Raw genomic sequence first — 26124 nt, 5'->3', positions numbered from 1 at the left:
GGGATCCCCCACTGCATCTTTAGGAAGGAGTTAACGGTTCCCCAAATGCCCTGCTTGGAATGGAGTGTTCCACACGAACCCGTATACAGGCAGGAAGGTGATTAAGCATGGCACTATTTGTCTTATTATTGCCCTTGCTACAGAGAAAATACCAAAGCCATGGAGCAAAGTCAGGGGAAGGAAGGGGCCATTTGACAGAGAACACAGAGCCTTCAGTAACTCAGAACATTCAGTCGCCTCTCACCATTTCCTTTTCTGGCGAGGGTATGAATGGAGAGTCTCAAAATCATCCATCCTCTGGAAACTTCCTTCAGACGAAACCAAGAGCAACACAGTATAATATTTGGAACTTTAAAAAAAAAAAAATCCATAAAACCTAAAAGACAGAGAAAGAAGCCAAGAGCTCTGAGCCCATATACAACCTGCCTGGGTAGTTCAAAGGAAGGAAATGCAAGCCAATGCTGGCTCTTACCTCTAGAGAGCTCTGCATCCCCTCTAGAGAATTCTCCTGCCCCTCTAGATAATGCTGTACTTCCTCTCTCCATGCATGCTATTTCTGTGAGCTAAGGACTCTGTAGATCTAACATTTGCTTATCCAAGATATGGCAATAAGAATATTGTTAATAAGCATTCTAGGGTGATTGCGCACATTAAAATGAAATAATACACGGAAAGAACTGAGCAATGCAGTATGGGAGGAGGGATCTGGACCTGCCTGGACTGAGTCTACCAGGTTGATCGCAGTTCTTGGGGGAGGCTTTGCCCTGGAGGAGGTGGGAATGGGGGGTGAGCTGGGGGTAAGGGGAGGGGGTGGGAGGGGGGAGAACAGGGGAACCCGTGGATGATATGTAGAACTAAATGGTATTGTAAAATAAAATAAAAGGAAAAAAAAAAAAAAAGAACTGAGCAATGTGCTTAGAAAAGATCAATATTCAAAGAAGTCTGGACTCTTCACTTAAAGGGTGGCTAAAATTAGAGTCATCGCTCCCAAAAGAAATCATGACATCCTTCTACATTTGCCCAGAACGCAGAAACTGCATCAAGTTGTCCAGCTATAAAAAAGGTGGCAATTGAGAAACACTGGACTCCTGACTGCAAGCCACAGCAGAAAGGACTAGAAACCACGGGAAGAACGGGTCTACAGCAAGACCTAGGAATCAGCCAGAACTCTGAAGGTCTTTCTGAACAATCAAGAGAATTTGAAAACTTTCAGCAAACTCGAGAGCAACGAGAAGCAGACATGGTGTTGGACTGTGCTTGTTATTTTCTATAATCCTCGGCATCAACTCTTTCTATTCAGGGCACTTCACCAGTTCAACGAATTTCACAACCACCACAAAACAACATCCGACACAGGGAGAAACAAAGCTGGAAGACAGCCAGGAGACTCAGCTGGTTCCGCCTGCACGTCTACTCCATGACTTACCTGAACTGACCTGAAAAGGTCTCTAGCCACAGTGGCTTGCAAACTTCCAGTAGCAAAGCTGTGTCAGAAACACGGGTAAGGAAAACAATTAAGGAAAGGCTTTTATCTATTTTTCACTTCTCATCGGCCCTTCCTCCCTTAATATTCTTATGCTCAGGGAGTTCAAAAAAAGGTAAAATAAAAATATAATTACTATTCCCCACAAGGCACATCAGATTGGATAGTTTGACCACTGTCAAGTACTAATTTACTGAATAGTAGTTTTGGTTTTTAGCAAAACAAAGATCTTAGAATTGGGCAGAAAACATTAGAAAGGTATGAAAAACGAATGAAAAGCAATAGTAAAAAGTTATATTCAGTTAATATATACTACATTAGCTTGGATGGGTACGATGGCCCCCATACCCAACTGAAAGCTACTGAGAGCTGATGGGTTCTAGGAGAGATCAGTTTTCTTTAAGGGTATTTAAGGCCCCTGATAGGTGAACCATGCGTCAGTGGATGTCCTCATACCCATGAGTAGATGGGGACCACAAACTGGATTATAAAAAAGGGGGGATACCAAGGTAGGAAAGAGTAAGGAGGTAGAAGACAGATCTAAGCTACCAAGCAGAGTGCTGGGGGAATATGGTCAAAATATATTGTATGCATGTATAAAATTCTCAAAAAATAAAAATACTACATTTTTTAAAAAGCTACAAGAAGTAAAGCACGGACTCCTGGCTTTTTACTACAATGGAAATATTACTTCACTAGACGATACTATCTTTCAGAAAATAAAAGTTAACATATAAAATAGTTCATAGTTTTGCTTTATCAGAAATAATAAATATTATATATCCAAGTTTTTCCCTATGCCACAATACTCTTCTATGTTGCTAATATTAATTTTTGGGAACTATTCTTTGCAATAAAGTAAAGTATAGAGCTAGGACTATATCTTAGCTATATAGCTCTTGCCTGGCATGTGTGAGGCCCTAGGTTCAATCCCAAGGAAGCAAGAAAGAGAGGAAAGAAGGAAGGGGGAGGTGGAGGGAGGAATGAGGGATAATAGGAGGAGGGAAGGAAAGAGAAAAGGGAAAAGGAAAAGAAACAAAGGAACACTGTCAATTATAATCAACAAATTACTGTTGAAATGTATTAATATTTGCATTTGAGGATGCAAAGCAAATTTATCCTTTCGTGGAGAACTGTTTAAAAAAAAAAAGGACCAATCAGCACCTTCTCCACTTATTTTCTGTTAAATCACCTTCTATCACTATGGGGAAAAACACTGTGACCAGGTGGCACCCAACATTTTTATCACTTTAAGGCATTCCCAAAGTAGAGACAACTGGTCTACCTGCCAGGCCCCTTTGTTTAGCTACTGGCTCAGACACACAGAGAACCAAAGTCTATTGTTGGGCCAGGAGCTTGTAAGGCTTGAAGATGGTTTGGTCAATGCATGGCCACCTTTTTGGCTAAACTCAGACTACTGAAGAGCTGCCAAACAACAAACTCTTAGGCTAGAACATGGCAATATTTTATATAATTACATACCACGGTCTTTCTGTCTATTCAAATCCAAACTGAGTTTATATTTTTCCCTCAAATTAAAAAAAGATTCATTTTTATGTTATGTGTATGAGTATCTTGCCCACATGTATGTGCACTATATGCATGCAATGCTCTTGGAAGCCAAAGAGGTCATTAGATCTCTTAAAACTAGAGTTAGAGATGGTTGTGAACCAACTGATAAGGGTGCTGGAAAATCATCCCAGGTCCTCTAAAAGCACAAGTGCTCTTAACTACTGAGCCTCTCTCTCCAGTCCCTTCCGTAATATTAAGTATACTCTATTTAAATCAGGAGCTGGCAAGCTCTCTCTGGAAAAGGTCAAATAGTAAGTATTTTAGGCTTTGCTGGCCGCACAGCCTCCAGTGAAATGCTTTAACTCTGTCTCCATAGTATGAAAGCAGCCACAGGCACCACGTAGATGGGATGGATATGGCTATGTTCCAATAAAACTTTATTTATAAAATAAACAGAGGAGGGATTTGGCCCTTGGGCAGTAGCAGTTTGCTTTGCTATCTTAGCAAATGTTCAAAATTAAAATTCCAAATTAAAGAAAGGGAGAAAAGGAACCCTGGTACTTTTATTTTTCTAAACAAAAGCCAAAATTTCAAGTAGATATGTCAGAACATCCCTTTTAGGCTGAGAACTAGGATTAATTAAGATAATACTTGTAGGTGATCTAATAGTGACTGTCTAAATGAAAACACATTTCTCTTATCTTGATGTCAGCTTTGATCAATATTAAATGGAAAACTATCACTGGGAGTACTTTCACAAGGCAAGAAGAGACAAACTAAATTGGCCATTAGTCATAATAAGAGGTATGTCACAAATACAAAACAATGCACCCGTGGAAGAAAACCTATCCAAGGAAGTGCTTCTTCCAGCAATCCTCTTTAGGCAATCATCTCCTCAAACCTTATAAGCAGGTACTTAGGATAACATTCTTTTGAAAACAGAGTTTCCTGTTTTCTCTAGAACTTACAAATCACCACTTGTTGACATCCCAAACATCTTTGGGGTAGGGCTTTCCAATTTAATACATTTTTGACTGTGCTGAGAATAAGACTCTAAACACTCTAGAAAGTTCAATGTGATTAGGCCAATTAGAAAACAGATCTAAAAAGATTCCTATCTTTGCAGCCAAAGATTCAGAATAAGGTACCTCCCCCACATCCTGTAAATGAAACAGTCATGATTTTCACAAAGTACGTCCTTTTTCATCCAGGTGTACAGAGGTAGGATACTAAGCAGGTAGACAACAGTGTCTTTCAAACTCAAGATAATTCTGGATGTATAGGAAGAACTGAATTAAAACATAGCCTGGTGTATTTCAACTTGTTTTTGTACCCAAGGGAATGGCCTCTAAAAGTTAATGATCTGTGAAAATGTCTGATATAAACAGGAGTCTGGTCCACCGTACCTCCCAAAAAAATTCCTGGGGGAATAATACTAATTCAAATCCAAAATCCAAATCTCCTGGGAATCAATCTGTACACACTAAAGATGAGGTGAGGTACTCATAAACTGCAAACGAGCCCTTCAGGAGCCTGCATTGTGACAAGGAGACTGAAGCCAAAGATGACAACCCAGCCCGGTACTGCGGTGGCCAGAGAATCTGCACTTCGTGAACAGATACAAAAACCATCGCAGTTATGATATCATAGGAAACCCAGGCAGGGATCCGATAGGTCAAACCACTACTCACCGACCCGGTCAGTACATTTTCAAAGGTTAATCATACCCACTGCTCCTGGGAGGGACTGGCAAACTGTCTCTCTTACACGGCTGACAGTGTGAAGACCTAGCCACCTAAAACCTCATATTGTGGGCTGGAGAGATGGCTCAGAGCACTGGCTGCTCTTCAGAGGTCCTGAGTTCAATCCTCAGCAACCACACAGTGGCTCATAACCATCTGTAATAGGATCTGGTGCCCTCCTCTGGCTTGCAGGGATACATGCAGAGCACTCATATCCATAAAAATATAAATAATTTTTTTAATTAAAAAAAACTTCATATTGTTGGACTTAGAAATTCTCTTAGTTTCAATGTCAGTAAACTAGTTGTGCTAACCATGGTTTGATAATATAAATGTCAGATTCCTATAACATTATCTCCTGGGGAATGCCTAACAAGCAGATGGTCATATACGATAACTAACATTTACTCAGTGTACATGCTAATCCTAGACATAGTACTTCATTTAATCCCTCTGAAACTCAAAAGTCTCTATATCCAGAGTGGAAGGACCAGAATTCCAGACAGTTCTTAGCCCAGGACCCTTGATTAACATGGTACTTCGCCTCTGTGGATCTGTCACCTGACACAGAGTTTCCAGGCACTAAGGCAGATCTGCAAGTCTCTCCTTGACCTCTGCTTTATTCATCAGAAATGTACTAGATACCTTATACTGGACCCCCAAATACCAAGACAGCAAAGTTAAATTTCCTATCCTCAAGAAAACATCACAGAGATGGGCATGCAAACACAAGGCTGGCGTTTCTGTGCTGAAAAAAGGCAGCACACTAACCCCAAGAGAGGGAGAGTCTAGTCAAGTCTGTGTTGAAGAGGAGTCATTGAGGAAGGGTCGAAGAAAGGAAGACAGTGCTTGGCCATGATTTTGAAGGTTAAAAAGAAAAAAAAACAAAAAAAAAAAGGAAGGTGAGGGGGATGGGGGATGGGGGGGGATGGGAGGATGGGGGGAGTGAAAGGAGGTCCACTGCAGAAAAATGGAGCAAAATCATCAGGAACCTAAGTCATCAGCTAGATCACCGTACTGAGAAGTAGAAGAAGCTCCACCACGCCAGTCTCTACAACCCACCCCTGTACGGCTCCAGGTACCCAGAACAAGACAAGGAAGCATGAAGCACCTGCTGTCTCGAATCACAATCGCCCAAAAGACTGACTCTTCCAAACTTCCTTACCAACTGGAGTGGGAAAGGGACCGAGAAGCCTCTGCCAAACACTGGGCACAGCCGAGCAACAACCACCACATCCACAATGGCTCAGCAGCAGCTCCAACCGCCTCATCCAGCACGGAATCTCGGCATTTACCTCCACTGACATAACGGCCATGCTTTTTTTTTTTTCCCCTGCTATTCTTCTCCCTTAGAGACGGTGCTCAATCACAAGCCTGGCCTGGTTCAGCCCCCACTGTATCTTGAGGAGTTGCCTGGGACAAGGAAGATACTCCACAAACTTGCCAAATGAATGCACACTGTTGTCCCTTGCCCCCTTATATAATATTTCTATTTTAAATATTAAGACTCAAAGCAAGGTAACATTTCACCTTTATACGATATACACTATTTCCTTTACTATTTAATGAAATCTCATGCTGTGATGACATTTTCTAATGCTCTGGATAGCAGCCCTAACACTCCCCCCAATTTTTTTCTTGAGCAAATTGTTTGAAACAAGACATGCCTAAGGACTTTAACCCTGCTCTCTTCTCACGCAGATATTTCATCAGAGTTCATCGTCTGGACCTAAGACAACAAGTTGGCAACTATAGAAGTATTACACCTACTGTAAGTGGGTGTGTGTGTCCCAAAGCATTGCTGAAACAAAAGGAAGTCATTCCATGTCTAAGGAAAAGTTCAAATCCCAGCACTTGTTGGGGAGAAAACAGTGATGTCACTGGAAAAACAGGTAACCCATGGCTTGTACGTGGAGGTCACCTTTGTTTAATTAGCATTGGTGATGATAGTCAGCTCACTGAGTTACATGCCACAGCTGCATGATATAGAAAGTATCTGAGGCCGGGTGATGGTGCACACCTCTAATCCCAGCACTCGGGAGGCAGAGGCAGGTGGACCTCTGTGAGTTGGAGGCCAGCCTGGGCTACAGAGTGAGTTCCAGGACAGCCAGGACTACACCAAGAAACCTTGTCTGGGGGGGGGAGGGACAGAGAAAGAAAGAAAGAGAGAGGGGGAGGGAGGAGGGAGGGGGGAGGGAGGAAGGGAGAGAGAAAGGAGGAAAGAAAGAAAGAGAGAGAGAGAGAGAGAGAGAGAGAGAGAGAGAGAGAGAAAGAAAGAAAGAAAGAAAGAAAGAAAGAAAGAAAGAAAGAAAGAAAGAAAGAAAGAAAGAAAGAAAGAAAGAAAGAAAGAAAGAAAGAAAGAGAATGAATTCCTCTAGGAATCTGTTTACCCAATGGCCATGTCTTTTGCGCCACTGTAACTATCTTCAAAATCACCACGTTCCGGCTGTTTCTGCTCCAGATGGAGCGGTTCTCCGGCATCTGAGACTAAAATAAGACACAGGAACCCAGTGCCAGGAGTTGAGCCATGCCATTACCGCCCTAACTGAAGTCTTTGACACAAACAGTAGCTCAGGACCAGGAAGCAACTTCATGAGTTCCAATATTATGAAAAAACAAATGCAGTCTTATATGACTCTATTTCAAGACCAATAAAGGTTTAACTCTAACCCCATGCTGTCTGGCCAAATCCACTTCTCGGTATAAACGCCATACAAAATTACACAATGGGTCCACACTAACCCTATTTATACGGGAATTACAAAAAGAAACCTCTAAACCCCTCTAGGGATAAATTTGTTTTTCTCAGCCAAGTGTTACCAGCAATAAATAGAGGATTTGCATGTAATCCCTAACAGCAGTTATGCAGAAATTCCCACCCATGCCCGGGTTTAGCAACTAAGCATTTCACTTAATCCCACTGCCATAATAGGGCAATTTAAAAGGTGTATTTCCATTAAAATACTACCTGCAAGATGAAAATATTATCTTTGATATTTTAAAAGTAAAATTTCCAGACAGAATAGTCAAACAAATGTTTTTTCTTCAGATACTCACTAGAAATGACTAAATAGCATCCTTCTCATCAATACTTTCTCAAAAACCAACTACACCTGAATCCTTCAAAGTAAGTTTAAGAAGTTTTATTCTTTCTACATTTTTACAAATGGACATCACACTACGAACATGTGCATTCATTCACAAGTTATTCACAGTATGGCTAATGGAGTACGTGGTAAGATTATGTATTACCACTCACTGGTGACCCAGCTACCCAGCACCTGGATTCTCGTCCTAGGATTCCATCAGCATCTGCCAATGAGACTTCATTCAAGACTTAATAGAGAGAGAATGGATATTACTTTAAGCCATAAGGATCAATTTGTGACACATATATCGTGTTATATCACAATTGAGAAAAATGGATCACTTTAACCAACCTTTATACTCTAAAAATACAACCAACATTTGTTCACAGATGAAGTCAGGGTGGGAATATACAAGACCCCAACTGGTCATGGAAAAATGGTAGAGAACTGTCTGACCATGTTTATGATGAATTTTAACCAATGAAATCACTCTGGAAAAAGGATCATGCTGAGAACAAAATACCTTTTATGAAGCCTAGAGGTTTCAAATACACCACTATGTTCTCACCTGTCATAATATTCTGGTCTGCTAAATACACAGCCAAGCAGCTGATGTCACACAGCTGCAACCAGCACCCTCTGATGAGTCAGGAGGAACCTGTTCACACAGCACAGTTCAGATTCCCCAATAGGACCCTCTTCGTGTCTTCTAATCCAACCCCATAGCTAAGCACAAACAAAATAAAACCACTCATGAGCCTGCTGGCCAAACACAACAGTCCACTACTATCGTTCTGATGTAGTAAGGAGTGGCCGCTGGCCAGGCCTCTACTTGAAGACATACGTCCTTTGCCTGCTCTACCTTCCACTGACGTCCCCATCACACATTCGGGTGCTGAGGTATCCAGACAGGGCAATAAGCATCACTAGGAAACACGTTCCCGAAGAAGCTGTATGCTCTAGCCAAGAGTCCCTGTGGCGCTCTGGCCGGAGGCTCACCACTCACACACACAGGGGAGACCTGCCAGACAGACCCACTGCTGACCGACTGTGCTGGGGTGACCTGGGGGCAGCAGTGGGTGCCTCCTGCAAACATCACTTACTGTGCCTGGCATGTGACTTCTCTCGTTCCTCCCATTCTGAGAGGCGCCGTTTTTAAGCTTCTTCTTCTTCTTGACTGTCTCTCTGTGCTCTTTCTGCTTGTTCTGCACCTCAATCAGGGCAGAAATAAAGCTGTTCTCCACCTCCTTCTCAAACTCCAGCTCATCTCTCAGAGCCAACTGCTGCACCAGCTCCTCGGAGTACTCCTTGATGGCTGTCTCAATTTCCTCCAGCAGCTCGTTGAGTTCGGATACCGAGAGCCTTTTCACTTCTGAGGCCAGAAACAAAGAGCAGTGAATCCTAAGACACCTGTTTGGAGGCGGCACACTGGAGTGTTTTAAACCAAAGAACGAAATCCAAGTCTAAGCAATTACGCTGACGGTTTGGGATCGTCTTGGAAGCTAAAAAGTTCTGGTGGGTAGAGCTGAGCAGAGGTAAGTAGCCATGCCACTCAGCGGAAATGAAAAAAATCTAACTATTTCTTATGTGTCTAAAGCATCCCACGACTAGTACGATAGCCAAGACTGACATGAGGCTGGTGTGAGGAAAAGAACAGACACAGAAGGGGGTGGAGAGTGGGGTACAGAAACTGCCTGTTGACACGCCGTGGCAGGCTACGGGGCAGGGTTCTAGGAGAGGAGTCCATCGGAAAGGATTAAACTAAATGCTTGTTTAATCTTATATGGCCCCTCTCGTGAATCTGGCTCAAGATCAGGGAGATGAAAGGCGGGACAGTCATGGAAGTCACCCCAGCTGGCATGGGAGAGCCAGGACACTGCTGAAGTCCTAATGCCTGTCCCTCACCATGAGACTGGATGAGCTGGAGGGAAGCACTCAGAAAGGTCGTCTAATGACAACGAGTTTATTAGATGGACTTTAATCCAACATAACTGCTGTCCTTCAGAATGGAGAGAGTACAGCAGACAGCAAACCAGGCCACAAGAAAACCCAGGGAAGACATCTGCAAGTCAAGGAGCTGGATTTTAATACCTGGCCTACAGAGCTGAGAGAAGGTAAAGCCCACAGTCCAAGCCACCCGGTCTGAGGGACTGTTTGTTATGGGAGTGTTAGCTAACTAATACATACTTCCTGTACCTCACCACATATCAACACTGGGCTTTGGAATCAGGACTCCAGCGATGCTAACTAAGGCTTATCTACAGAGCTGTGGCTACGTCACATTGGAGGGAAAATGTAGTGTGTCAGAGGACCTTCCACAGGTTAAAAAGAAGCCACATAATACAATGGGATTGAGGCAGCCCAGCCTCAGACCTCCGGTCCGGCCACAAATACAAACCCACATCACAACAGGGGTGTTAGCCAGCATGGAACCAGGCATGGTGATAAACACCGATGCACAGAGCAGTCCCATGCTGGGTAGAGTTATTCAGAACCTCTTTGTGACAACCACCCACACAGTATTTACAGTATTTCAGTGTTCTCATATACAAACACAGATCCAACTGTAACAAAATTCCACTTCCCAAAACTCTTCAAAGCTCCTTCAAAGACAACTATTTGTCCACATAGGAATTATTTTCAATAAATACATACGATCTTGCTTTTTATGAGCTAAACTGTTTCTCCCAAAAATGCATGCTGAAGTCTTAACCCTAAGTACTGCAGAATACAGCAGCATTTGGAGTATTTACAGAGATAAAGTTAAAATGGGGCCCAAGGCTGGTGCTCAATCCAATGAGACCTATGTCTTATAAGAAGATGCAATGCAGACACAGATATGATAGATGGAAGGCCAGGGAAGGGATGGCCACCCACAGGCCAGGAAGGAGAAACAACCAACCCTTAACCTTGGACCTGAGGCCGTCAGAACAGCCAGGAAATAAATTCAGGCTGCTGAAGCTACCCCGTCTGCAGTAAATTCTTCCCAAAGCCCCAGAAGACTAGTCCAGAGTCTGAAGGAAATACAACACAGTCCTGAACAACGACAAAGTATATACAGAGCCAGAGGACCCAAGAAGATGAGTGCTTTCTGGAGAGGCTGACATGACGTGTTGGACATGGACAGAAAGCCCAGAGACTGAGGTAAGGAGGGTCTCTTACTCTCTTCATAGCTGCTCATACTAGACCTCTTAAGAGTCTGGATCTCTTGGGAGAGCATGGAGAGCCGGTCTGACTGTGTGGGGGTCTCGTCATCTTCCGGGTCTGGTGATTCCTGCATCATCTCTTCAATTTCTTCAATAACCTTCCAAAACACAAATGCTGCTGTTAATCAAATGCATGGGAGAGACGCGGCGACTGTGCCATGGCACTCACCAGAATTCCCAAGTAAGTTCATAAGTCCTTCTCATGTGCAGGAGGCACACGTGAAAGTGAACACAGCTTATCAAAAGGAACTTACCATACATGAACACAAAATTAAACAGAATATGATCTGGTATGTCCATCGCATTTCAGCAGACCCCTGTACATCTTGACATTTCTGAAAATGGGTGCCATGATTTATGCAGACTGGGTAATAAAATTATAGTTAAAAGATGGAAAATGTGTGTGCACCACATGCACACACTCAACGAGATGTTGTAATGTAATCTAGATTAACAAAAACTTTGACATAAAACAAAATGTGATATTGATAAAAATTTCCATGGATAAAGCAGGATGTTAACTCTCTAGCAGCAAAAGAATTTCATTTATTAATTCAGTGAAAGACAAAGGGGCATTTTTAAATCACCAAAACCAGAATCAGATGGGGAAGAGGCTGCAAAGAGGAATGAATACACGAGCCTTCAATTCAACCATGACCCACTGTCAAACAGTGTGACTCAACTGTACCTTGTCTGGTCCCGGATTCTAAGAGCGAAAAGGGAAGCAGAAACTTTGAAGGAAGGAAGGCAGAAGGACTAAATATTTAAAACCGGGTGAGAGGGCATTTAACCATTAAGAAAAAAATACACCTCAATGAAGATACAAAGTACCGTGAGTACACTGGACCGGATCTATGAATCAGCAAACTTCCTAGGGAGCTCTTCAATGGGTGCAGAGCCAACCCAAGAAGGACTGTGCTAAGGAGAAGAAAGTCTTCCCCTCAAGGACTGTCAACAGTACAATGAGACTTTCCAGGAGGCGATAGAATTCGTTTCTAGAGGAGACGGGGCCTGCTGGGGTCACATCTCTTTCGGGATTTACATGCCCTCTGTAAACAGCATTACCTCTCTCCTTAGCACCACAGTTTTCCAAGCCTAGAACAATCCAACCACAAAGGAAAGCGGGGACCATCAGCAGGACATTCTTATCGTGTCCATTTACTGCTCTGACCTTGCCGTCACGTATCTCCTTACTGACCTTCTCTGCCCTGCCTAAAAATAAAACGTGACAGAATTCACAGCCCACGTAGCCACGGAACATTTTATTTCAAGAAGTTCTGCTGTCACACTGTGAGAACAGTGAGGAGGTGGGGGGAGTATTCAGAAAATGACAAGGCTCACTTGAGTGGCTGCCAATGAATACAGGGCTGACGACGTTACTACAGCGCTACACAGGTATTATGTTTGCTTCTCTCTACGGTGTGTGACAGATACTTGTATTATTTGTTAAAGATTCTTACCCGGGGTTTTAGAAAAATATGCCCAGCAGAGCCAGGCATGGTAGCTCAAGCCTTTAATTCTAGCACTCAGGAGGCAGAGGTAGGTGGATCTCTGTAGTTTGAGGCCACCTTGGTCCGCGTAGGGAGTTCCAGGCCAGCCAGTACTATATGATGAGACCTTGCCTCAAAACAGATAAAAATATCAACTCAAATAGTGTCCAGTTCATTCACGTCAGGGTAACCTTGTAAAAAAGTAAGAACTTCCCAATTTTTTTTTTTTTTTTTTTTTTTTTTTTGGTGGGGAGTGGGTAAGCAATAACCCTCCATTAGTAACTTGTAATCAATCACAGACAATGTCTATCTAGCATGGAAATCTCCCCAATTCCTTGGACAGCATATGCTGTGTTTTCGCCTCTCCACTGGAGACTTAACTTCAAGGCTGCGTTAGGGCAAACACAGGCATTCTGACAAGCATCATTTGCAGCTGTGGTTAAGACGTGGCTCTCAGCTCCAGGCTCTGCTTCACCTCCATACCTGGTCTGCAGTGAAGAGGGGCTCCTCGTTGACACAGGAGACGATGATCGAATGCATATCCAACTGCTCCCTCAGCTCCTCCTCATCTGAGGTGTCAAAGAGCAAGCTGTCACTCATCTAAAAACAAAAGTACAGTCATTTAAAAACAAGTCCTTCTGATGCAAATGTCAACATTTCTGTGCCAAAGAAGCACTGGAAAGCACGTGCAGCAGAGCTATTCCTTGGAAAGGAGTCAGTAGTGACCCTAGACCAGGCCACACAGTGCATTACATACGCCCCCAGCAGCAGTAAGTACAGTATATGACAAACTTTAAAATGACAAGGTGTGGCATGCACCCCTATGGTCTGACACAAACATACAGCTATTTTTCCAGAAGCAGCAGCTACAAGAGCCATATAAAAACTGACACTTGTATAGAAGACAAAATAATAATAATAATAATACAGTCTTTATTAGCAAATTGGAAGGAATAAAAGGTAGCAACAAGTACACAGCTAACAACCTGGCATGCATTTCAATTCTACAGAGCTATCTACAAGCTACTTCCAAATATTCAAATACTCAGAATAAAAGGAATCAACACCCTGGCAGGCAGGACCTATCCATGGTACCTTCAGCCCTTCAAAACAAACACCTCTCTTTTCAAAAGAAGAAAGAATATCTCTAGGTTCCTAAAACACCTCTAAGCCTAACTATGCTAAAGAGCCTCCATTTTCTGCTGAGCTCTGGATCCAGGAGGCTGACCATATGGACCAGACCTAAGGATGCCCTTGACTTCTGGCCTCCAGCTGGGCTTCCACATCACTGGCAGACACCAGGAGACTGCAAGGTGAGAAGGAGAGGGCTGGGCACTCATCCTGCCGTCGTTCTCTCTGCCAGAATGCCATTTGTCAGCTCTGGCTCTGTATCAAAGACCCAGCTCTGGTCAGGCAGAGTTCTTCTCAGCTAATCTCTCCAGATTCTAGAAATTTCTCTATTTTCCTTTTCATCTTGGGACTGCTAAAGTACCAGTAGCTGTTGCCATGCCGTACTATATCAAGTAGCTGTAGCCACATCTGGGGTACTGTATCATGCTTCGTCAGTTTCTCTTATGCCTACCCAACCCAATACAACAGCCCCTTTAGGAATACTCAGAGTTCTGTATCAATAGCAACTGTAAAAGCTACCTGGGGACACTCAACAAGTCAAGGAATGATTATCTAGCTAGCTGACTACAAATCATTCACCTACTGTCACAGGACTATTCTGTTGGTGAACAGAACTAACGTTAGAACTCTATTCTCCAAGAACAATTAACACACAGTGATAACAAAGGGGCGACAAGCACTATGGAAGAAAACAACCATGCCATTACACTACATAGTACATCATTAAGACGATATATTAATCAATTATTATATTGTATTATATAAAAGGCCAAGAAACTGTAATCTGAAATTTTTAAGTAAATAAATAAAAACCTTTAGAATTCAAATGTCCCAAAATCAGAAGCTTTTTAAGAAGCAACACAATGTCATCAGAGGAAATTCCTCATATGAATGTTCAAAATGCTCAAAACACAGGTACACCGAAAGTATTATATAAAGTTGCCATCAGACTATGTACATGTAGTACTTATGAAACAACAAATGTAATTATGTTTACACCTGATCCCACCTCAATATCTCAGTGTGTACCTACAAATATTCCAACTTTTTAAAAACCCAAAATCTGAAATACTCCTAGTCCCGGGCATTTTGGATCTGGAACACTCGACCATTTGTAAATATAATATATTTAGCATAACTAAGTTAACACGATTTAGGCAAACGTGAGAACACAGGCCTGTAATGGCAGGGAGAGGCTGAGGCAGGAGGATCTTGAGTCAGTTCACAGCCAGTCTAGATAACTTGGTAAATGAGAGTAATAAACCTCTCAAAATGAAAAGTACAAGAAGGTTCAGGATCTAGCTCAGCTGTGGAGTATTGATACAACCTGCTTAAAGCCCTAGGTTCAAACCCCACTACTGGGGGAAGGGAGGTTTATCTGGAAAAACAATGTTATTTACTAGTACATAGGATATATTTAAAGTCCGGGATACAATGGAGCGGATGCAGGTCCCTAGAGCCTTCCCAGTTCCTTACACAGGGGCTCGCAGAGGAATGGCAGCCAGAATAAAGCCGGGGAAGGAAAAGGGCATAGGCAGGAGCCACAGGCACGCTGCTTTCCCATGGCCGGGTAGGAAAGGCTGCAGCTCACCAGGTCTACTGTCAGCACGGAATCAAGTCCCTGGGGTCCCTCGGGGACAATGCCCCTCTTCTTTCTGTTTCTCACAGCATCTTGGGCCAGGAAAGGTCTGGCAGTGCAGACTCTGACCCACACCCCCGTGAAATTCAGAACACCATGTGTAAAAGACAGAGGAGTCAGGAATTAATATATCACTTGGATTTACAGCAGCAACAACAGATGCCAGAAAACAATCAATGCAATTTTCCTGTTTAAAAAAAAAAAAAATCCATCCTGGAACCTGGAATCTAACGTCCAGCCAATTTAACAACTAGGCGGAAGCTAAAAATAAAGGCATTTCTAGATGTGCGGTACTCAAAGAATTCACCTTTCCTGCGTGCATTCTCAGAAAGACACCCACAGGAGACTGGGGAGGAAACAAGGAGACAAACTCAGAGGCAGAGACAATGCAGGAGCAAAGGTCACTCTTGCCAAGACCGAGGAAGTCAAAATCCCTAACAGACGTCTGGGAAGAGAGAGATTCACCGACTGCCACAGCACAGGCTACAGAAATCAATAGAAGACACCAATGGTCTACTCTGGGTCTTTTCAACTGTCTACTCACCACTCACCACCCGCCCCCCCCTTTTTTTTTTTTTTTTTTTTTGGTTTTTCGAGACAGGGTTTCTCTGTGTAGTTTTGGTACCTGTCCTGGAACTCACTCTGTAGACCAGGCTGGCCTCGAACTCACAGAGATCCACCTGACTCTGCCTCCCGAGTGCTGGGATTAAAGGTGTGAGCCACCGCCGCCCAGCATTCACCACCACCTTTTAACCCAAGAAATTTTTGCATGGCCCTGGTGTCTATATAAACTAAGTATACAAATCAAACATCTACTGATAATAAGACATAAGGAAATGTAGAAATGTATTTTGCAACACTTCTTTTGGGAAACATGAATTTTTCCATGTATTGCAAATGAAAGCAAATCTACATACTAGTGAGGTACATGTATAAGTTTATTTTTACATACCAATTAAATCTTAGCTGAAAATTTGATACCCCAAGACACAAAATAATCTTCAATGCTTTTCAGACTCGATCAAGTTTTGGATTTTAATTATCCTCAATACTAAGAATGCCAAATATATAGTACAAAAGAGCAGAAGCATATTTAGGGCCGTTTTAGAGACTATTGAAAACCCTGTCCTGATCCTACGCCAAAATTCACTGAACAATTCTTGATAGAACTCAAGTCAGAAACTCAAACAATAGTAATTAAAGTCCAACATCCTAACATTACAATCCGAAGATAAACTGATGTGATACCTGCGTGGCTCAGAACGAGAACAAGAAAATACCACGTCCTTGGTTCCTGTGATCAAACAATTATGCTTCTATAAGAACAGAAAACTCTGTATGCACAGTGAAAACACTGCCATGCATGTTTACCAGAAATAGTCTTCGAATCTGAGCCAAGATGTTACAGGTGACATTAATAAGGGTGTGGTGGCATGTGCAGGGCAAAGTGCACCTGCTGTGGTTCAGAACCAAGGCTGCGGCAAAGTCACATGATGCAATTATGTCACATGATGCAAGGAGTGAACCACGGCAGAAACACCCTGGATGCATTACCCATTTGATTTTGAATTGATATGGGGTGTGTTAGAAACTGTTTACTGTAGCCAGATTTCTCCCAGTTCCCACATTCACTTATACAGCTCCACTCGGGGTCAGATCCACAGCTGAAGAACTTGGGGTCCCGCTAGCACATTACTGAAATGACCCTGTGAGGCTGATTGACGTGTGACTCTAAGTAATCATGCCACACACAAAAGGTCAAGATGAACGTAACCAGGGATTCTGCCGGGATTACATGGGAGAGCAGGAGAGGGAAAGTCTGTGTGGGGGTTGGAGGTGGGCAGTGGAGGACAGTATACTAGACCGCAATTCTATCCTCTGGGAAGGTCAGTGTGCACAGTGCCACCGTGGAAACTAAAATTGAGTCAGAAAGGTTATCTGCCAGAAGCAGCAGCTGAAGGTGTCAGAAGTGGCACTAGACATGGAGGATGGAGGGCAGAGCAGCCTCCATATCTCAGTTCCACAGAGTTCGCTACTAAATGATGACCGTTACTTCTTTTAAGAACTCACTCCAGTAAGGAAGGTTCCAAGACTAGACTAGGCTCTTCATGGGTGGACATCTGATTCCAAGGCCACAGAAACAAAGTGGGGGTGGGGGGATTGGTAAGGTCGTAATGTGATCACTGGAGCATGTGACACCCGTGGTCTATAAATTGTCATCAGGATTCTCACACTTCCAACTCCCCTGCGCCATCATCCTTCCTTGTAGCTTGAACATCAGAATTTTGTTTTCTTTTTCTTCCCTGGCTCATAAATAAAGTTTTAATTTTAAAATCACCATTAAGGAATAAAACATTACCCTATTTGTCCTCTTTCTACACTTCAAGATATCAAACTGCACTAGAAAATAGTCCCTCTCGCACCAGGCATGGTGGTGCCCACCTATGATGCCAGCACTTGGAGACAAAGACAGAAGGACTAGCAGTTCAAGTTCATCCTCAGCTAGGTAGCAAGTTCAAAGCCAACTGGCAGGACTGGACAAAACTTCAGCTACACCATGGGTTCGTTCCTCATCCTCCCATCAAGCACAACGTGCCTCCCTGGAGCCAAGCTTTCCCTGTACTCCTCCACGCCCGGGTTAGACACAGCCCAGCCTACCATTTCCCTGCCTTAAACTGCACACACAGTAGATAGAAAGAACGTGCCCATGCAAGAATGTGGACTATGCCAGGCTTCTAGAGGGGACCCAGCCAATGCAAAACTGTGTGTCACCACCGTCAATGGAAGAAAACAACATCTAACTGCTGTTTTCCTGAATGTTGTCAATACAAAAAGCAGATTACTCTTTTATTCTTGGGGTGGGGGAGGGGGGTTGCCCTTATAGATCCCATGTTTTAACGAGGCTAATCTAAAGAGTGCTTCCAAAAGTAAATTTTTCCTCAGTCACGGAAAGAATACAGCACCAAAATGGTGATGATAGATAATACCACTTCCTAGGTTAAAATTTTTCTTAATTATGTATGACCTAAAAGAGTAACATGATTGCTTTGATATAACACTTGCACATTTGTTCTTCAGGGACTCGGTACATACTATGATATTTCTGGGGAATGGAGTTCTTTTCAATTCTATTCAACAAAAGAATAGCCACAGCACGATACATGATTGATTGATTGATTGATTGATGATTGATTGATTGATTATCACTTGTCCATTTTAATCTCCTGAGTCTTTCCAGGTAAAGCTTTTTACGTTCAATCCTAGCATGAAATGGCAAGTCTTTGCTAGTCGCCAGCATGGCCACAGCATGACTCTGGCATTACAAACACCATCCAGAGGATAACAGAAGGAGTGGAGTTACAGAGTAATGACAAGACAAGATTTATATTTTATTCAGTGAAGTTGGATCGGAGTGCTTGATTCGTGGCGCTACTGCGCTGCTTTTTTCAAACTACGAAATGAATGCTGGATGCTACTTTTTTCTAGAATGTCAATAAGAAAATATACTCAAAAAAAAAGAAAGAAAGAAAGAAAATACACTCATAGATCCTTTCAAGAAAAAATAATAATAATTCCATCACGATTTCTGACATGCCGGACACAGTCTCAGTGAGAAGATTATTCGCTCATTTACTTACTCCACAAACAGGCTACACAGTCCTCACTAAGTGCCAGGCATCGAGACGGTCACTAGAAAGTCACAATCTAATTAATGACAGACTCAGAGACATGACTAGTGAGACAGCACCGTGGTGATTACAAAGACACGTGGACGCCGCACTGTGGGAACTAGCGCCCATGCGACAACAGGGCGAACCTCAGTGGGACAGAAAACCAATCCTGGAGAAGTTCACATCTCCACAGGGCTCTCCGATTTCTACATGGGAGTGTGTTTTCTTCCGCGCAAGGATTTAGGCCATGGTGAAGTCACCATCTGTCAGTGATGCTGTAGGTGGGGATTCTCCCCATCTGAGAGGCTGGATTAAGTGTCCTTTAAAGATCCTTCCAACTCTAAAATTGTATAATTCCATGAGCTCAGCGAGGGCTAAAACAGTAATAGGAAGCTTCGGAGAGGGAGGGAACTTGGACAAAGCCCCACGCGACAGCCAGGCCCTAAATAAATAGAAGGTGGAACAAAAGGTATCCAGCTCTGGGCCTGTTTAGTGAATGTGTGTCAGGTCAACCTGCAAAGCTTAAAGGGGTTAGTGGTGGCAAGAAGTAGTTACTGGTTAGTTACAGGGATTCTGGCAAACAGAGTCAGAATTCCACATTCCACCAGAAACTGAAAGCACCAGGCTTTTCCAAGTCACGTAAGTAAGAAAATCATTTCATGAAACATGAACAACACTATTTAACATCCTGACGGCCCCACAGCATTACATTGCCAGTGACGGCACAATCACACTTAATGAAATAGAGCGTGCCAGGGGATCTGACATGAGCTTACACTGTTCTCTGCTGAAGAACTTCAAGCAGAGGGAATCGGAAATTCAAATCATTGGGCTACGCTCCTCCTCGGCGTTACACAAATTTAACTCTGTGAGTGTCTACTTCAAGTCATTCTCCTGCCTCGTCTGCCCCCTGGCCATGCCATCACTGTGTTCACACCTGTTACCCAAGGGGTTGTCAAATGGCACTATCAGGGTGGACACACATTACAAAGTCAAAAATCAGCAACGGGAAGACATCGGGTGCTCAAGTGGGGAGACAAGCATGAGGGCCTAACGTCAGCCCTACACAGCACCCACATAAAAGCCATGGCAGAATGCAACCTATAATCCCAGTGCTGGAAAGAGAGAGACGTGAGGATACCTGGGCTCGCTGGGCGGACAGCCTGGCTGAATGAGTGAGCTCCAGATTCAATAAGAGACCCTATCTCAAAAAATAAGGCGGAAAATGACTAAGTGAATACCCGATGCCAACCACCACATAAATGCCCACAAATGTATACATGCATGCACACGCACATGCGCTCACACTCTCTCTCTCTCACACACACACACACACACACAGAGTATACATACACACATATGCACAGAAAAAGTCAAGAACAGAAATGTCTCTTAATGGTTCCCCAACATTCACAGGAATGTACGTCATGCCTAGCATCACTGTATCACGTAACACTTACTCCCTGCATATATCCCAATACCCCCCAATAAATCAAATAAAAGGGTAGGATTCTGGGTGTTCTCACTATATCACAGTTGTATAAGCAAAAGGAAACAGAGAGCACTGGTGTAAAAATGAACACAGGAGGAACGGCAAGACTGACCCAGTGAAGAGACAGCAGCGGAGACAAGATGGCAGGCGGGGACCGGCCGGTCGCTTGACAGAAAGAGGCGGGTCCCCAAACGTGTCCTCAGAGACGCTGCCCCCAGTGCCCCACTACCAGCACCGGGCACGCAGCCACTCTGGTCCAGTTCCTCACTTACCCCTTTCTCTGAGAGGTTCAGTGTGAGCAAATGCAAAGTCCTCGTATGGGATGACTTCCAGTCTACAGGCATGACATTCCCATAATTGTCTGTCAGGGCATTCCAAATCCTTAAACAGAAGAAAACGTCAGTCAGTGGGTGCAACACTCTACACAGCTTTTGTTGAAAAATCCAGTACTGTTGTAAAAGGGCCCAGAAAAAGAAAATAATTTAAAAATTAAAATAAAAAAGAAAACAGAAGGTGCATCGTTTCTTAGAAAAACATCATCAGAACTAGAGTCATGAAAAAAATCATAATTGGGCTGACTATGTGCAGGACACTGTTCAAAGTTTATAAGGCACATACACAGGAGAATCACAGAGCACATAGCCACACACACACAATAAGTAACTAAATGTAAAAAAAAAACCCAACAAGCAGTGTAGATAGATAGATGGAGATATAGACACACATACACACAAAAATATACAGATTCATTTACTCCTCAAAAACAACATTAGAAGCAGAAACCTTTATTATCCTCATTTTCCATGTGAAGAGCCAGGAAACACGGAAAATCTCAGTACTGTCTCCAGAAACAAAGTAAACACACTGTGCTTTCCAGAGACATTCTATATTTTCTGGAGAAAAGATTCGGTCTCCGTGTGAGAAGAGGATTTAATATCTATTTGTAAAGTAACAGGATAAGGACTGAGGCTGATGAAAGGGGAAAGATCAAGGGACCACATGAATGCAGGCAGGTCATACAGTCAAGACAATTACCCACCTTCTCATCAAACAGTATCTGAGGTCGGGGATGATGGGATAAAATGAAGGGCCATTGGACTGGGGCTCAGGAAACAGAATCATATCATTTTCCCTCAAATAATGAGCCAGTCTTTGGCCAAGTTCCTTAACCTGCCTGGGTATCAGCTGCCCAGCTAAAAAATAAAATTTAGACATGAAGCAGGCACCTTTTCCAGCTCCAACATTCTAAGCATTAATTCAAACAAATTGTATTGAAAATATCACAAACCACGATGAACAAAAACAATAGACTTCATGATAAAAATTCCGGGCTTGGTACCAAAATAATAATCAACATAGTAAGACATGTTTTATAGGGGGAAAAAAGCATAAGTTCAGAGGTATCAATAAGATGAAATTTAGTTAGGGTAAGTGAGGTTAAACACTACACATCTGAGCTACTTAGTGGGAGACTACACTAACATGTCACATTTTTTAAAGTTAAAATTTGTAACAACTATCTACTTGTAAATAATAAGTCGTGAGATATTTAGATAAGTCTTTTTCCCCCAAGTGTGTCAGTGATCAGGATACAAACAACCTAGCAAGGGAAAAAAAAAAATCAAGTTTAAAACTGGAAAACCAACAAATTTGACTTAATACACCAGGATTCTCTGCTTAAGAATAGAAGCTGCCAGAAGTACAACGCCCCAAGGGGTGTGTGAGCTTCCAAACCCAAACCAACCTCAAGAAAAAACACGAACCCCAAAAGCTCTAGAAAGCGGGACCTATCACCCTACACATCTCCCACAAGTAAGGCTCGCTCAGATTGCCTCCCAGATGGAACCTGATGGTCTCTAGTGTCGATGAACGAGACCTGGAGGTAACAGCAGCTCCTTACTGAGTTTGACCATTCTGGGCCACAACGGTTCAAACGCTAATAACCGACTATATACCTAACCCCGGCCAGGGACACAGACTATTCTAGAAGGTGAGGAGTCCCAGGTTTGGAGGAGTTGTTTTGTCCGCTGGTGACATCCTTCTTTTTAAAGAAGCTCTAAGACAAAGACCGTGGAGTATCTCTCTTGGAAGGAGTAGCTGCGGGTTCTAGCTTCCAAGAAAGAAGAACAATAAACAAGACGTGTGCTCTCTCCCAAGGTCAGAACAATTGCAGCTGGAAGGACAGACCAACTTCCCTCAAAGACTTCCAGAATTCTCTGGTCAAGACCTCTGAGCTGCCTTGTCTTTATCGTAAATATTATGACCCGTCATAAACAGCTGGTGGAAGAGTCTCCCTCCTAGCCAAAGTCCTACAGACCGTGGCTCCAGGGGACACTGTCCTGAAGCCCTCAGCAGCTGACTGCAATCCATACTGACAGAAACTGAAGCAAAGTTCAAGGAAATTAAGTAAAAAATCTGAGTCAAGTGGGCAAAGAAGTAAGCCCTACCTCTTAAAAGGGCTGGGGGCGGGAGCTTGAAAGATAAAGCACAAATACTAAAATGCTTGCCTAGCTTGTAGGAGCCCTGGAATCAAGCCCCCCAGCACAGAGAACTGGGTGTGTTAGCTCACATCTGTAACCTCAGCACTCAAGTGGTAGAGGCAGAAAGATCAGGAGTTCAATGCCAACCTCCTCTACAAAAATGAGTCTGAGGCTAGCCTGAGCTGCAAGACTCGATCTCCAAATTGAGGGGAGGGGAATAATAACAAAAGGCCAAAAGGTTTAGTGGCTTATGCCATGTAATTCCAGCACTTGAGGGCAGCAGGAAGATCAGGTCAAGGTCAGCCTCGGCTGCATAGCAAGTTCAAGGCCAGCCTGGGCTACAAGAAACAAAACAGGAAAGGGAAACAACATAGCTTAGATTTTACAGCCACCTAAGTTTGAAGCACAAGCTAAAATAAACTTTCCAGAATGTCCAACTGAAGCAAAAATAGGTCTTCTAAGAATCTTAGTGCGAGCCTCGCTCGCTCGTCTGTTTTTAAGTCAGTTACTCATAATTTTAAAATCCAGATGAGGCAGTTCGTCTCCATAATTAAAGTGTACAAATCTACACATATATGAAGCTATCTTCTCTTTGGGAAATTCCACAAAAGTCACCTTTTGTTATGGTTCTGCACGCCTATCTCGGCACTTAAAATCCCATCATAAGCTTATCCCTCCTCTGCCCTGGGGCAAAAGAATGGCTTGGAACACAGCTCTTCACCCATGTTTACATAGGCCCTCTCTCTCCTTGCTCTTCCTTGACCAATCTCCTAATTCCTTGAGGAATTAAAACTTTTTCATGCTGGGCGGTGGTGGTCCCCGCGTTTAAGCCCAGCACTGGGGAGGCAGAGGCAAGCAGATCTCTGTGAGTTCAAGGCCAGCCTGGGCTACAGAGTGAGATCCAGGAAAGGTACAAAGCTACATAGAGAAACCCTGTCTCGAGAAAAGAAGAAAAAAAAAAAAAAACTTTTTTATAATTATCATCATCAAGAACTCCTCACATGACTTGGCCGGTGGAGGTGCCTGCCACTGAGACCAATGACACTAGGGACCCACATGGTGGGGGGGAAAAAAGAACCACTGTCCACAAGTGGTCATTTGACTTGACAGGCTTCTTACAGCCACCCACACTCACACAAGTACTCACACAAAATTAATCAAATGTAATAAAAAAATTTTTTTTTAATTCCCCTCTCCACTAACCTCTCGTCCCCCCACCCCTCCAATGCTTTGCAAACAGGTCCCACTCATCACCTTCTGAGAGTACTCGGTTCACTTATGGCCTCCCTAGGACCTCCTCTCTCCCTAAAAAACAAACCACTCTAGCTCACTGGCTCTCAGCATTTTTTCTTAACTATCTTTTGGGGGCAAAACCATGGTTCATAATTACAACTTTCATTTCACCAAACAATCACTGGGGTTCAAGGTAAAGTGCTCTCATCGACCCCTGTGAATGTCCTCACTGGCACTAATCCCATAGAAGATTCCGTAGCCATTGCCTGCCGTGCACTGGGCTTCCCCATACACGATTGGATCCTTGTCATTAGTAACTAACGCCCTTCACTTTTTGCCTCTATGGCAGTTTGCTGTCGTGGTCCCAACAGACTTCTGGGACTTCGATGGTACCTCCCTCCCTCCCTCGCACCTTCGCACCTAACTCCATCAGGATTCAATGTGCGGGTGGCTTTCTCTACGAAATTCTTCATTCGGACATCCCCTTTGAAATCTCCCATATCCGGTAGAAATATCTATCCAGGCACTCACAAAACCTGTGTTTTTAACACACCTATGCCCCACCCCGCCTTATAGCCTACTTCAGAGGAGCAATGCACACTATGGGAATGCCCAGGGCCAAGCCCTGGGCCGGGGGGCTTTAACAGAAGGGAGGTGAATGAATGAATGACCCCCACGTGCCGCAGGAGGCAGGGTCTCCTACAAGGCAGCACCCAGGGGTCTGCAGGAGGGTTCCGGGGAAGGCAGGGGCAGCAGCGGGGCATTTAAACTCCAAGCTGGCCAGGCCGGGCAGCTCTCGGGGCGGGGCTGGGAGCGGCCGAGGAGGAAGGAGGGCGCGGGGCGGGGCCTGCCCGGACTCCCGGCAGCGACGGGGGCAGGGCGAGGTAAGAGGCCCGCGCCCGCCCAGCTCCCGGGCCCGCACTCACTCGTCCCCCTGCAGGAGGCTGCGCTCGGTGATGGGCCGCACGGTGGCCCGCGGGGGCTCGGCGTCCATCGAGGGGCGGAAGCACAGGCTCAGCTTCTCCTCCAGGCTGCAGGCCAAGGCCGGGAAGCTGTCGCCGCTCGCGTGGGCCCCAGCTCCGGCCTCCGGGCTCGCGTTACAGTTCTCCTGGTCCTGGGCGCTCCGGGCCGGCTCCTGGAACTCATAGAAATCCTGCCAGTCCCCGTCCGCCGCCATCGCGCCCGCTGCCGGCGCGCGCCCCGCCCCGGGCCGGGCGGCCACGCCCTGTCGCTGTCGGGGCCACGCCCCTTGGCGCCTCCCACTCGGGGGCCACGCCCCCTTGTCCGCCAGTTACTTCTTGGGTGAGGAGTCCCGAGCTGCCCTTCAGATTTTTCACTTCCTGAGTCTTTCAAGAGCTGATCACCGCGTCCCAGGGAAAGAAGGAAGATCTCAACGGAGTTGAGTCACTTCCTATGTTCTCGATCATTTAGAAATAACTTCCCTCAGAGCGTCCCTGTCTCAAAGTGGCTAAAAGGAAGACTTTTGTAAACTTTACAGCGTCAGATTTTTTTTTTTCTGCCCCCGGGGAACTCTCTTAGCATTCCATCCAGAATGACAAGAGTTAACTGGGAAATGTTGAAGTGGTACGGAAATTCATTCCACAAATATATCCCTGCCACGTGCAAAGCACATGCTAGCTGACTAATTATGTGAGTAGATAGTCTCGAAGTACTTAGAAGAGGCCTGAAGAATAAGTACCCACCTGCTCGCTGCCCACGGGCACTCCCTTATTACTTACCATAGCCGGAGTGTTAAGGCTAAAGTGAAAATTAAATCTTGTAAAAGTGTGGCTGAAGTATGGGAAGTTTTCGTTTCTCTGTTTCGCAAGCTGAAAAGATTTACGGAGGTGGAGAGTAGGGATGGTTGTATGCAGTGTGAATACACTGTACCCTGAAGATGTCTGGGTTTCTAGTTTTCTTATGTGCATCTAACTACAACAAAAATTGGGGAAAGTA

At 44.1% G+C, this 26124-nt stretch overlaps 1 protein-coding gene across 3 annotated transcripts in view; it reads right to left on the bottom strand.

Annotated features, from left to right (window-relative positions):
• Fez2 (fasciculation and elongation protein zeta 2) overlaps window positions 1-25411 on the bottom strand; it is a 40394-nt gene extending 14983 nt beyond the window's left edge. For 2 of the 3 annotated variants that reach the window (XR_003734931.2, XM_028873385.2), the window contains exons 1-5: window positions 25095-25377; window positions 20728-20836; window positions 13006-13122; window positions 10989-11130; window positions 8930-9198 (exon numbers count right to left, since the gene is read on the bottom strand). Coding sequence is in view for 2 of the 3 variants with exons in the window: in XM_028873385.2 (XP_028729218.1) it covers window positions 8930-9198; window positions 10989-11130; window positions 13006-13122; window positions 20728-20836; window positions 25095-25345 (888 nt within the window). In the remaining variant the exon portion in view is untranslated. Of the gene's footprint in view, window positions 1-8929; window positions 9199-10988; window positions 11131-13005; window positions 13123-20727; window positions 20837-25094 lie in introns of all 3 variants that reach the window. The other variant, XM_028873391.1, reaches the window with a different exon arrangement.
• Window positions 25412-26124: the final 713 nt, after the last annotated feature.

The sequence above is a fragment of the Peromyscus leucopus genome, chromosome 22 (genome assembly GCF_004664715.2).
Source record: "Peromyscus leucopus breed LL Stock chromosome 22, UCI_PerLeu_2.1, whole genome shotgun sequence".
NCBI lineage: Eukaryota > Metazoa > Chordata > Mammalia > Rodentia > Cricetidae > Peromyscus > Peromyscus leucopus.
The sequence above is the reverse complement of the archived record's forward strand: the minus strand, read 5'-3'. Positions and strand labels throughout refer to the sequence as shown.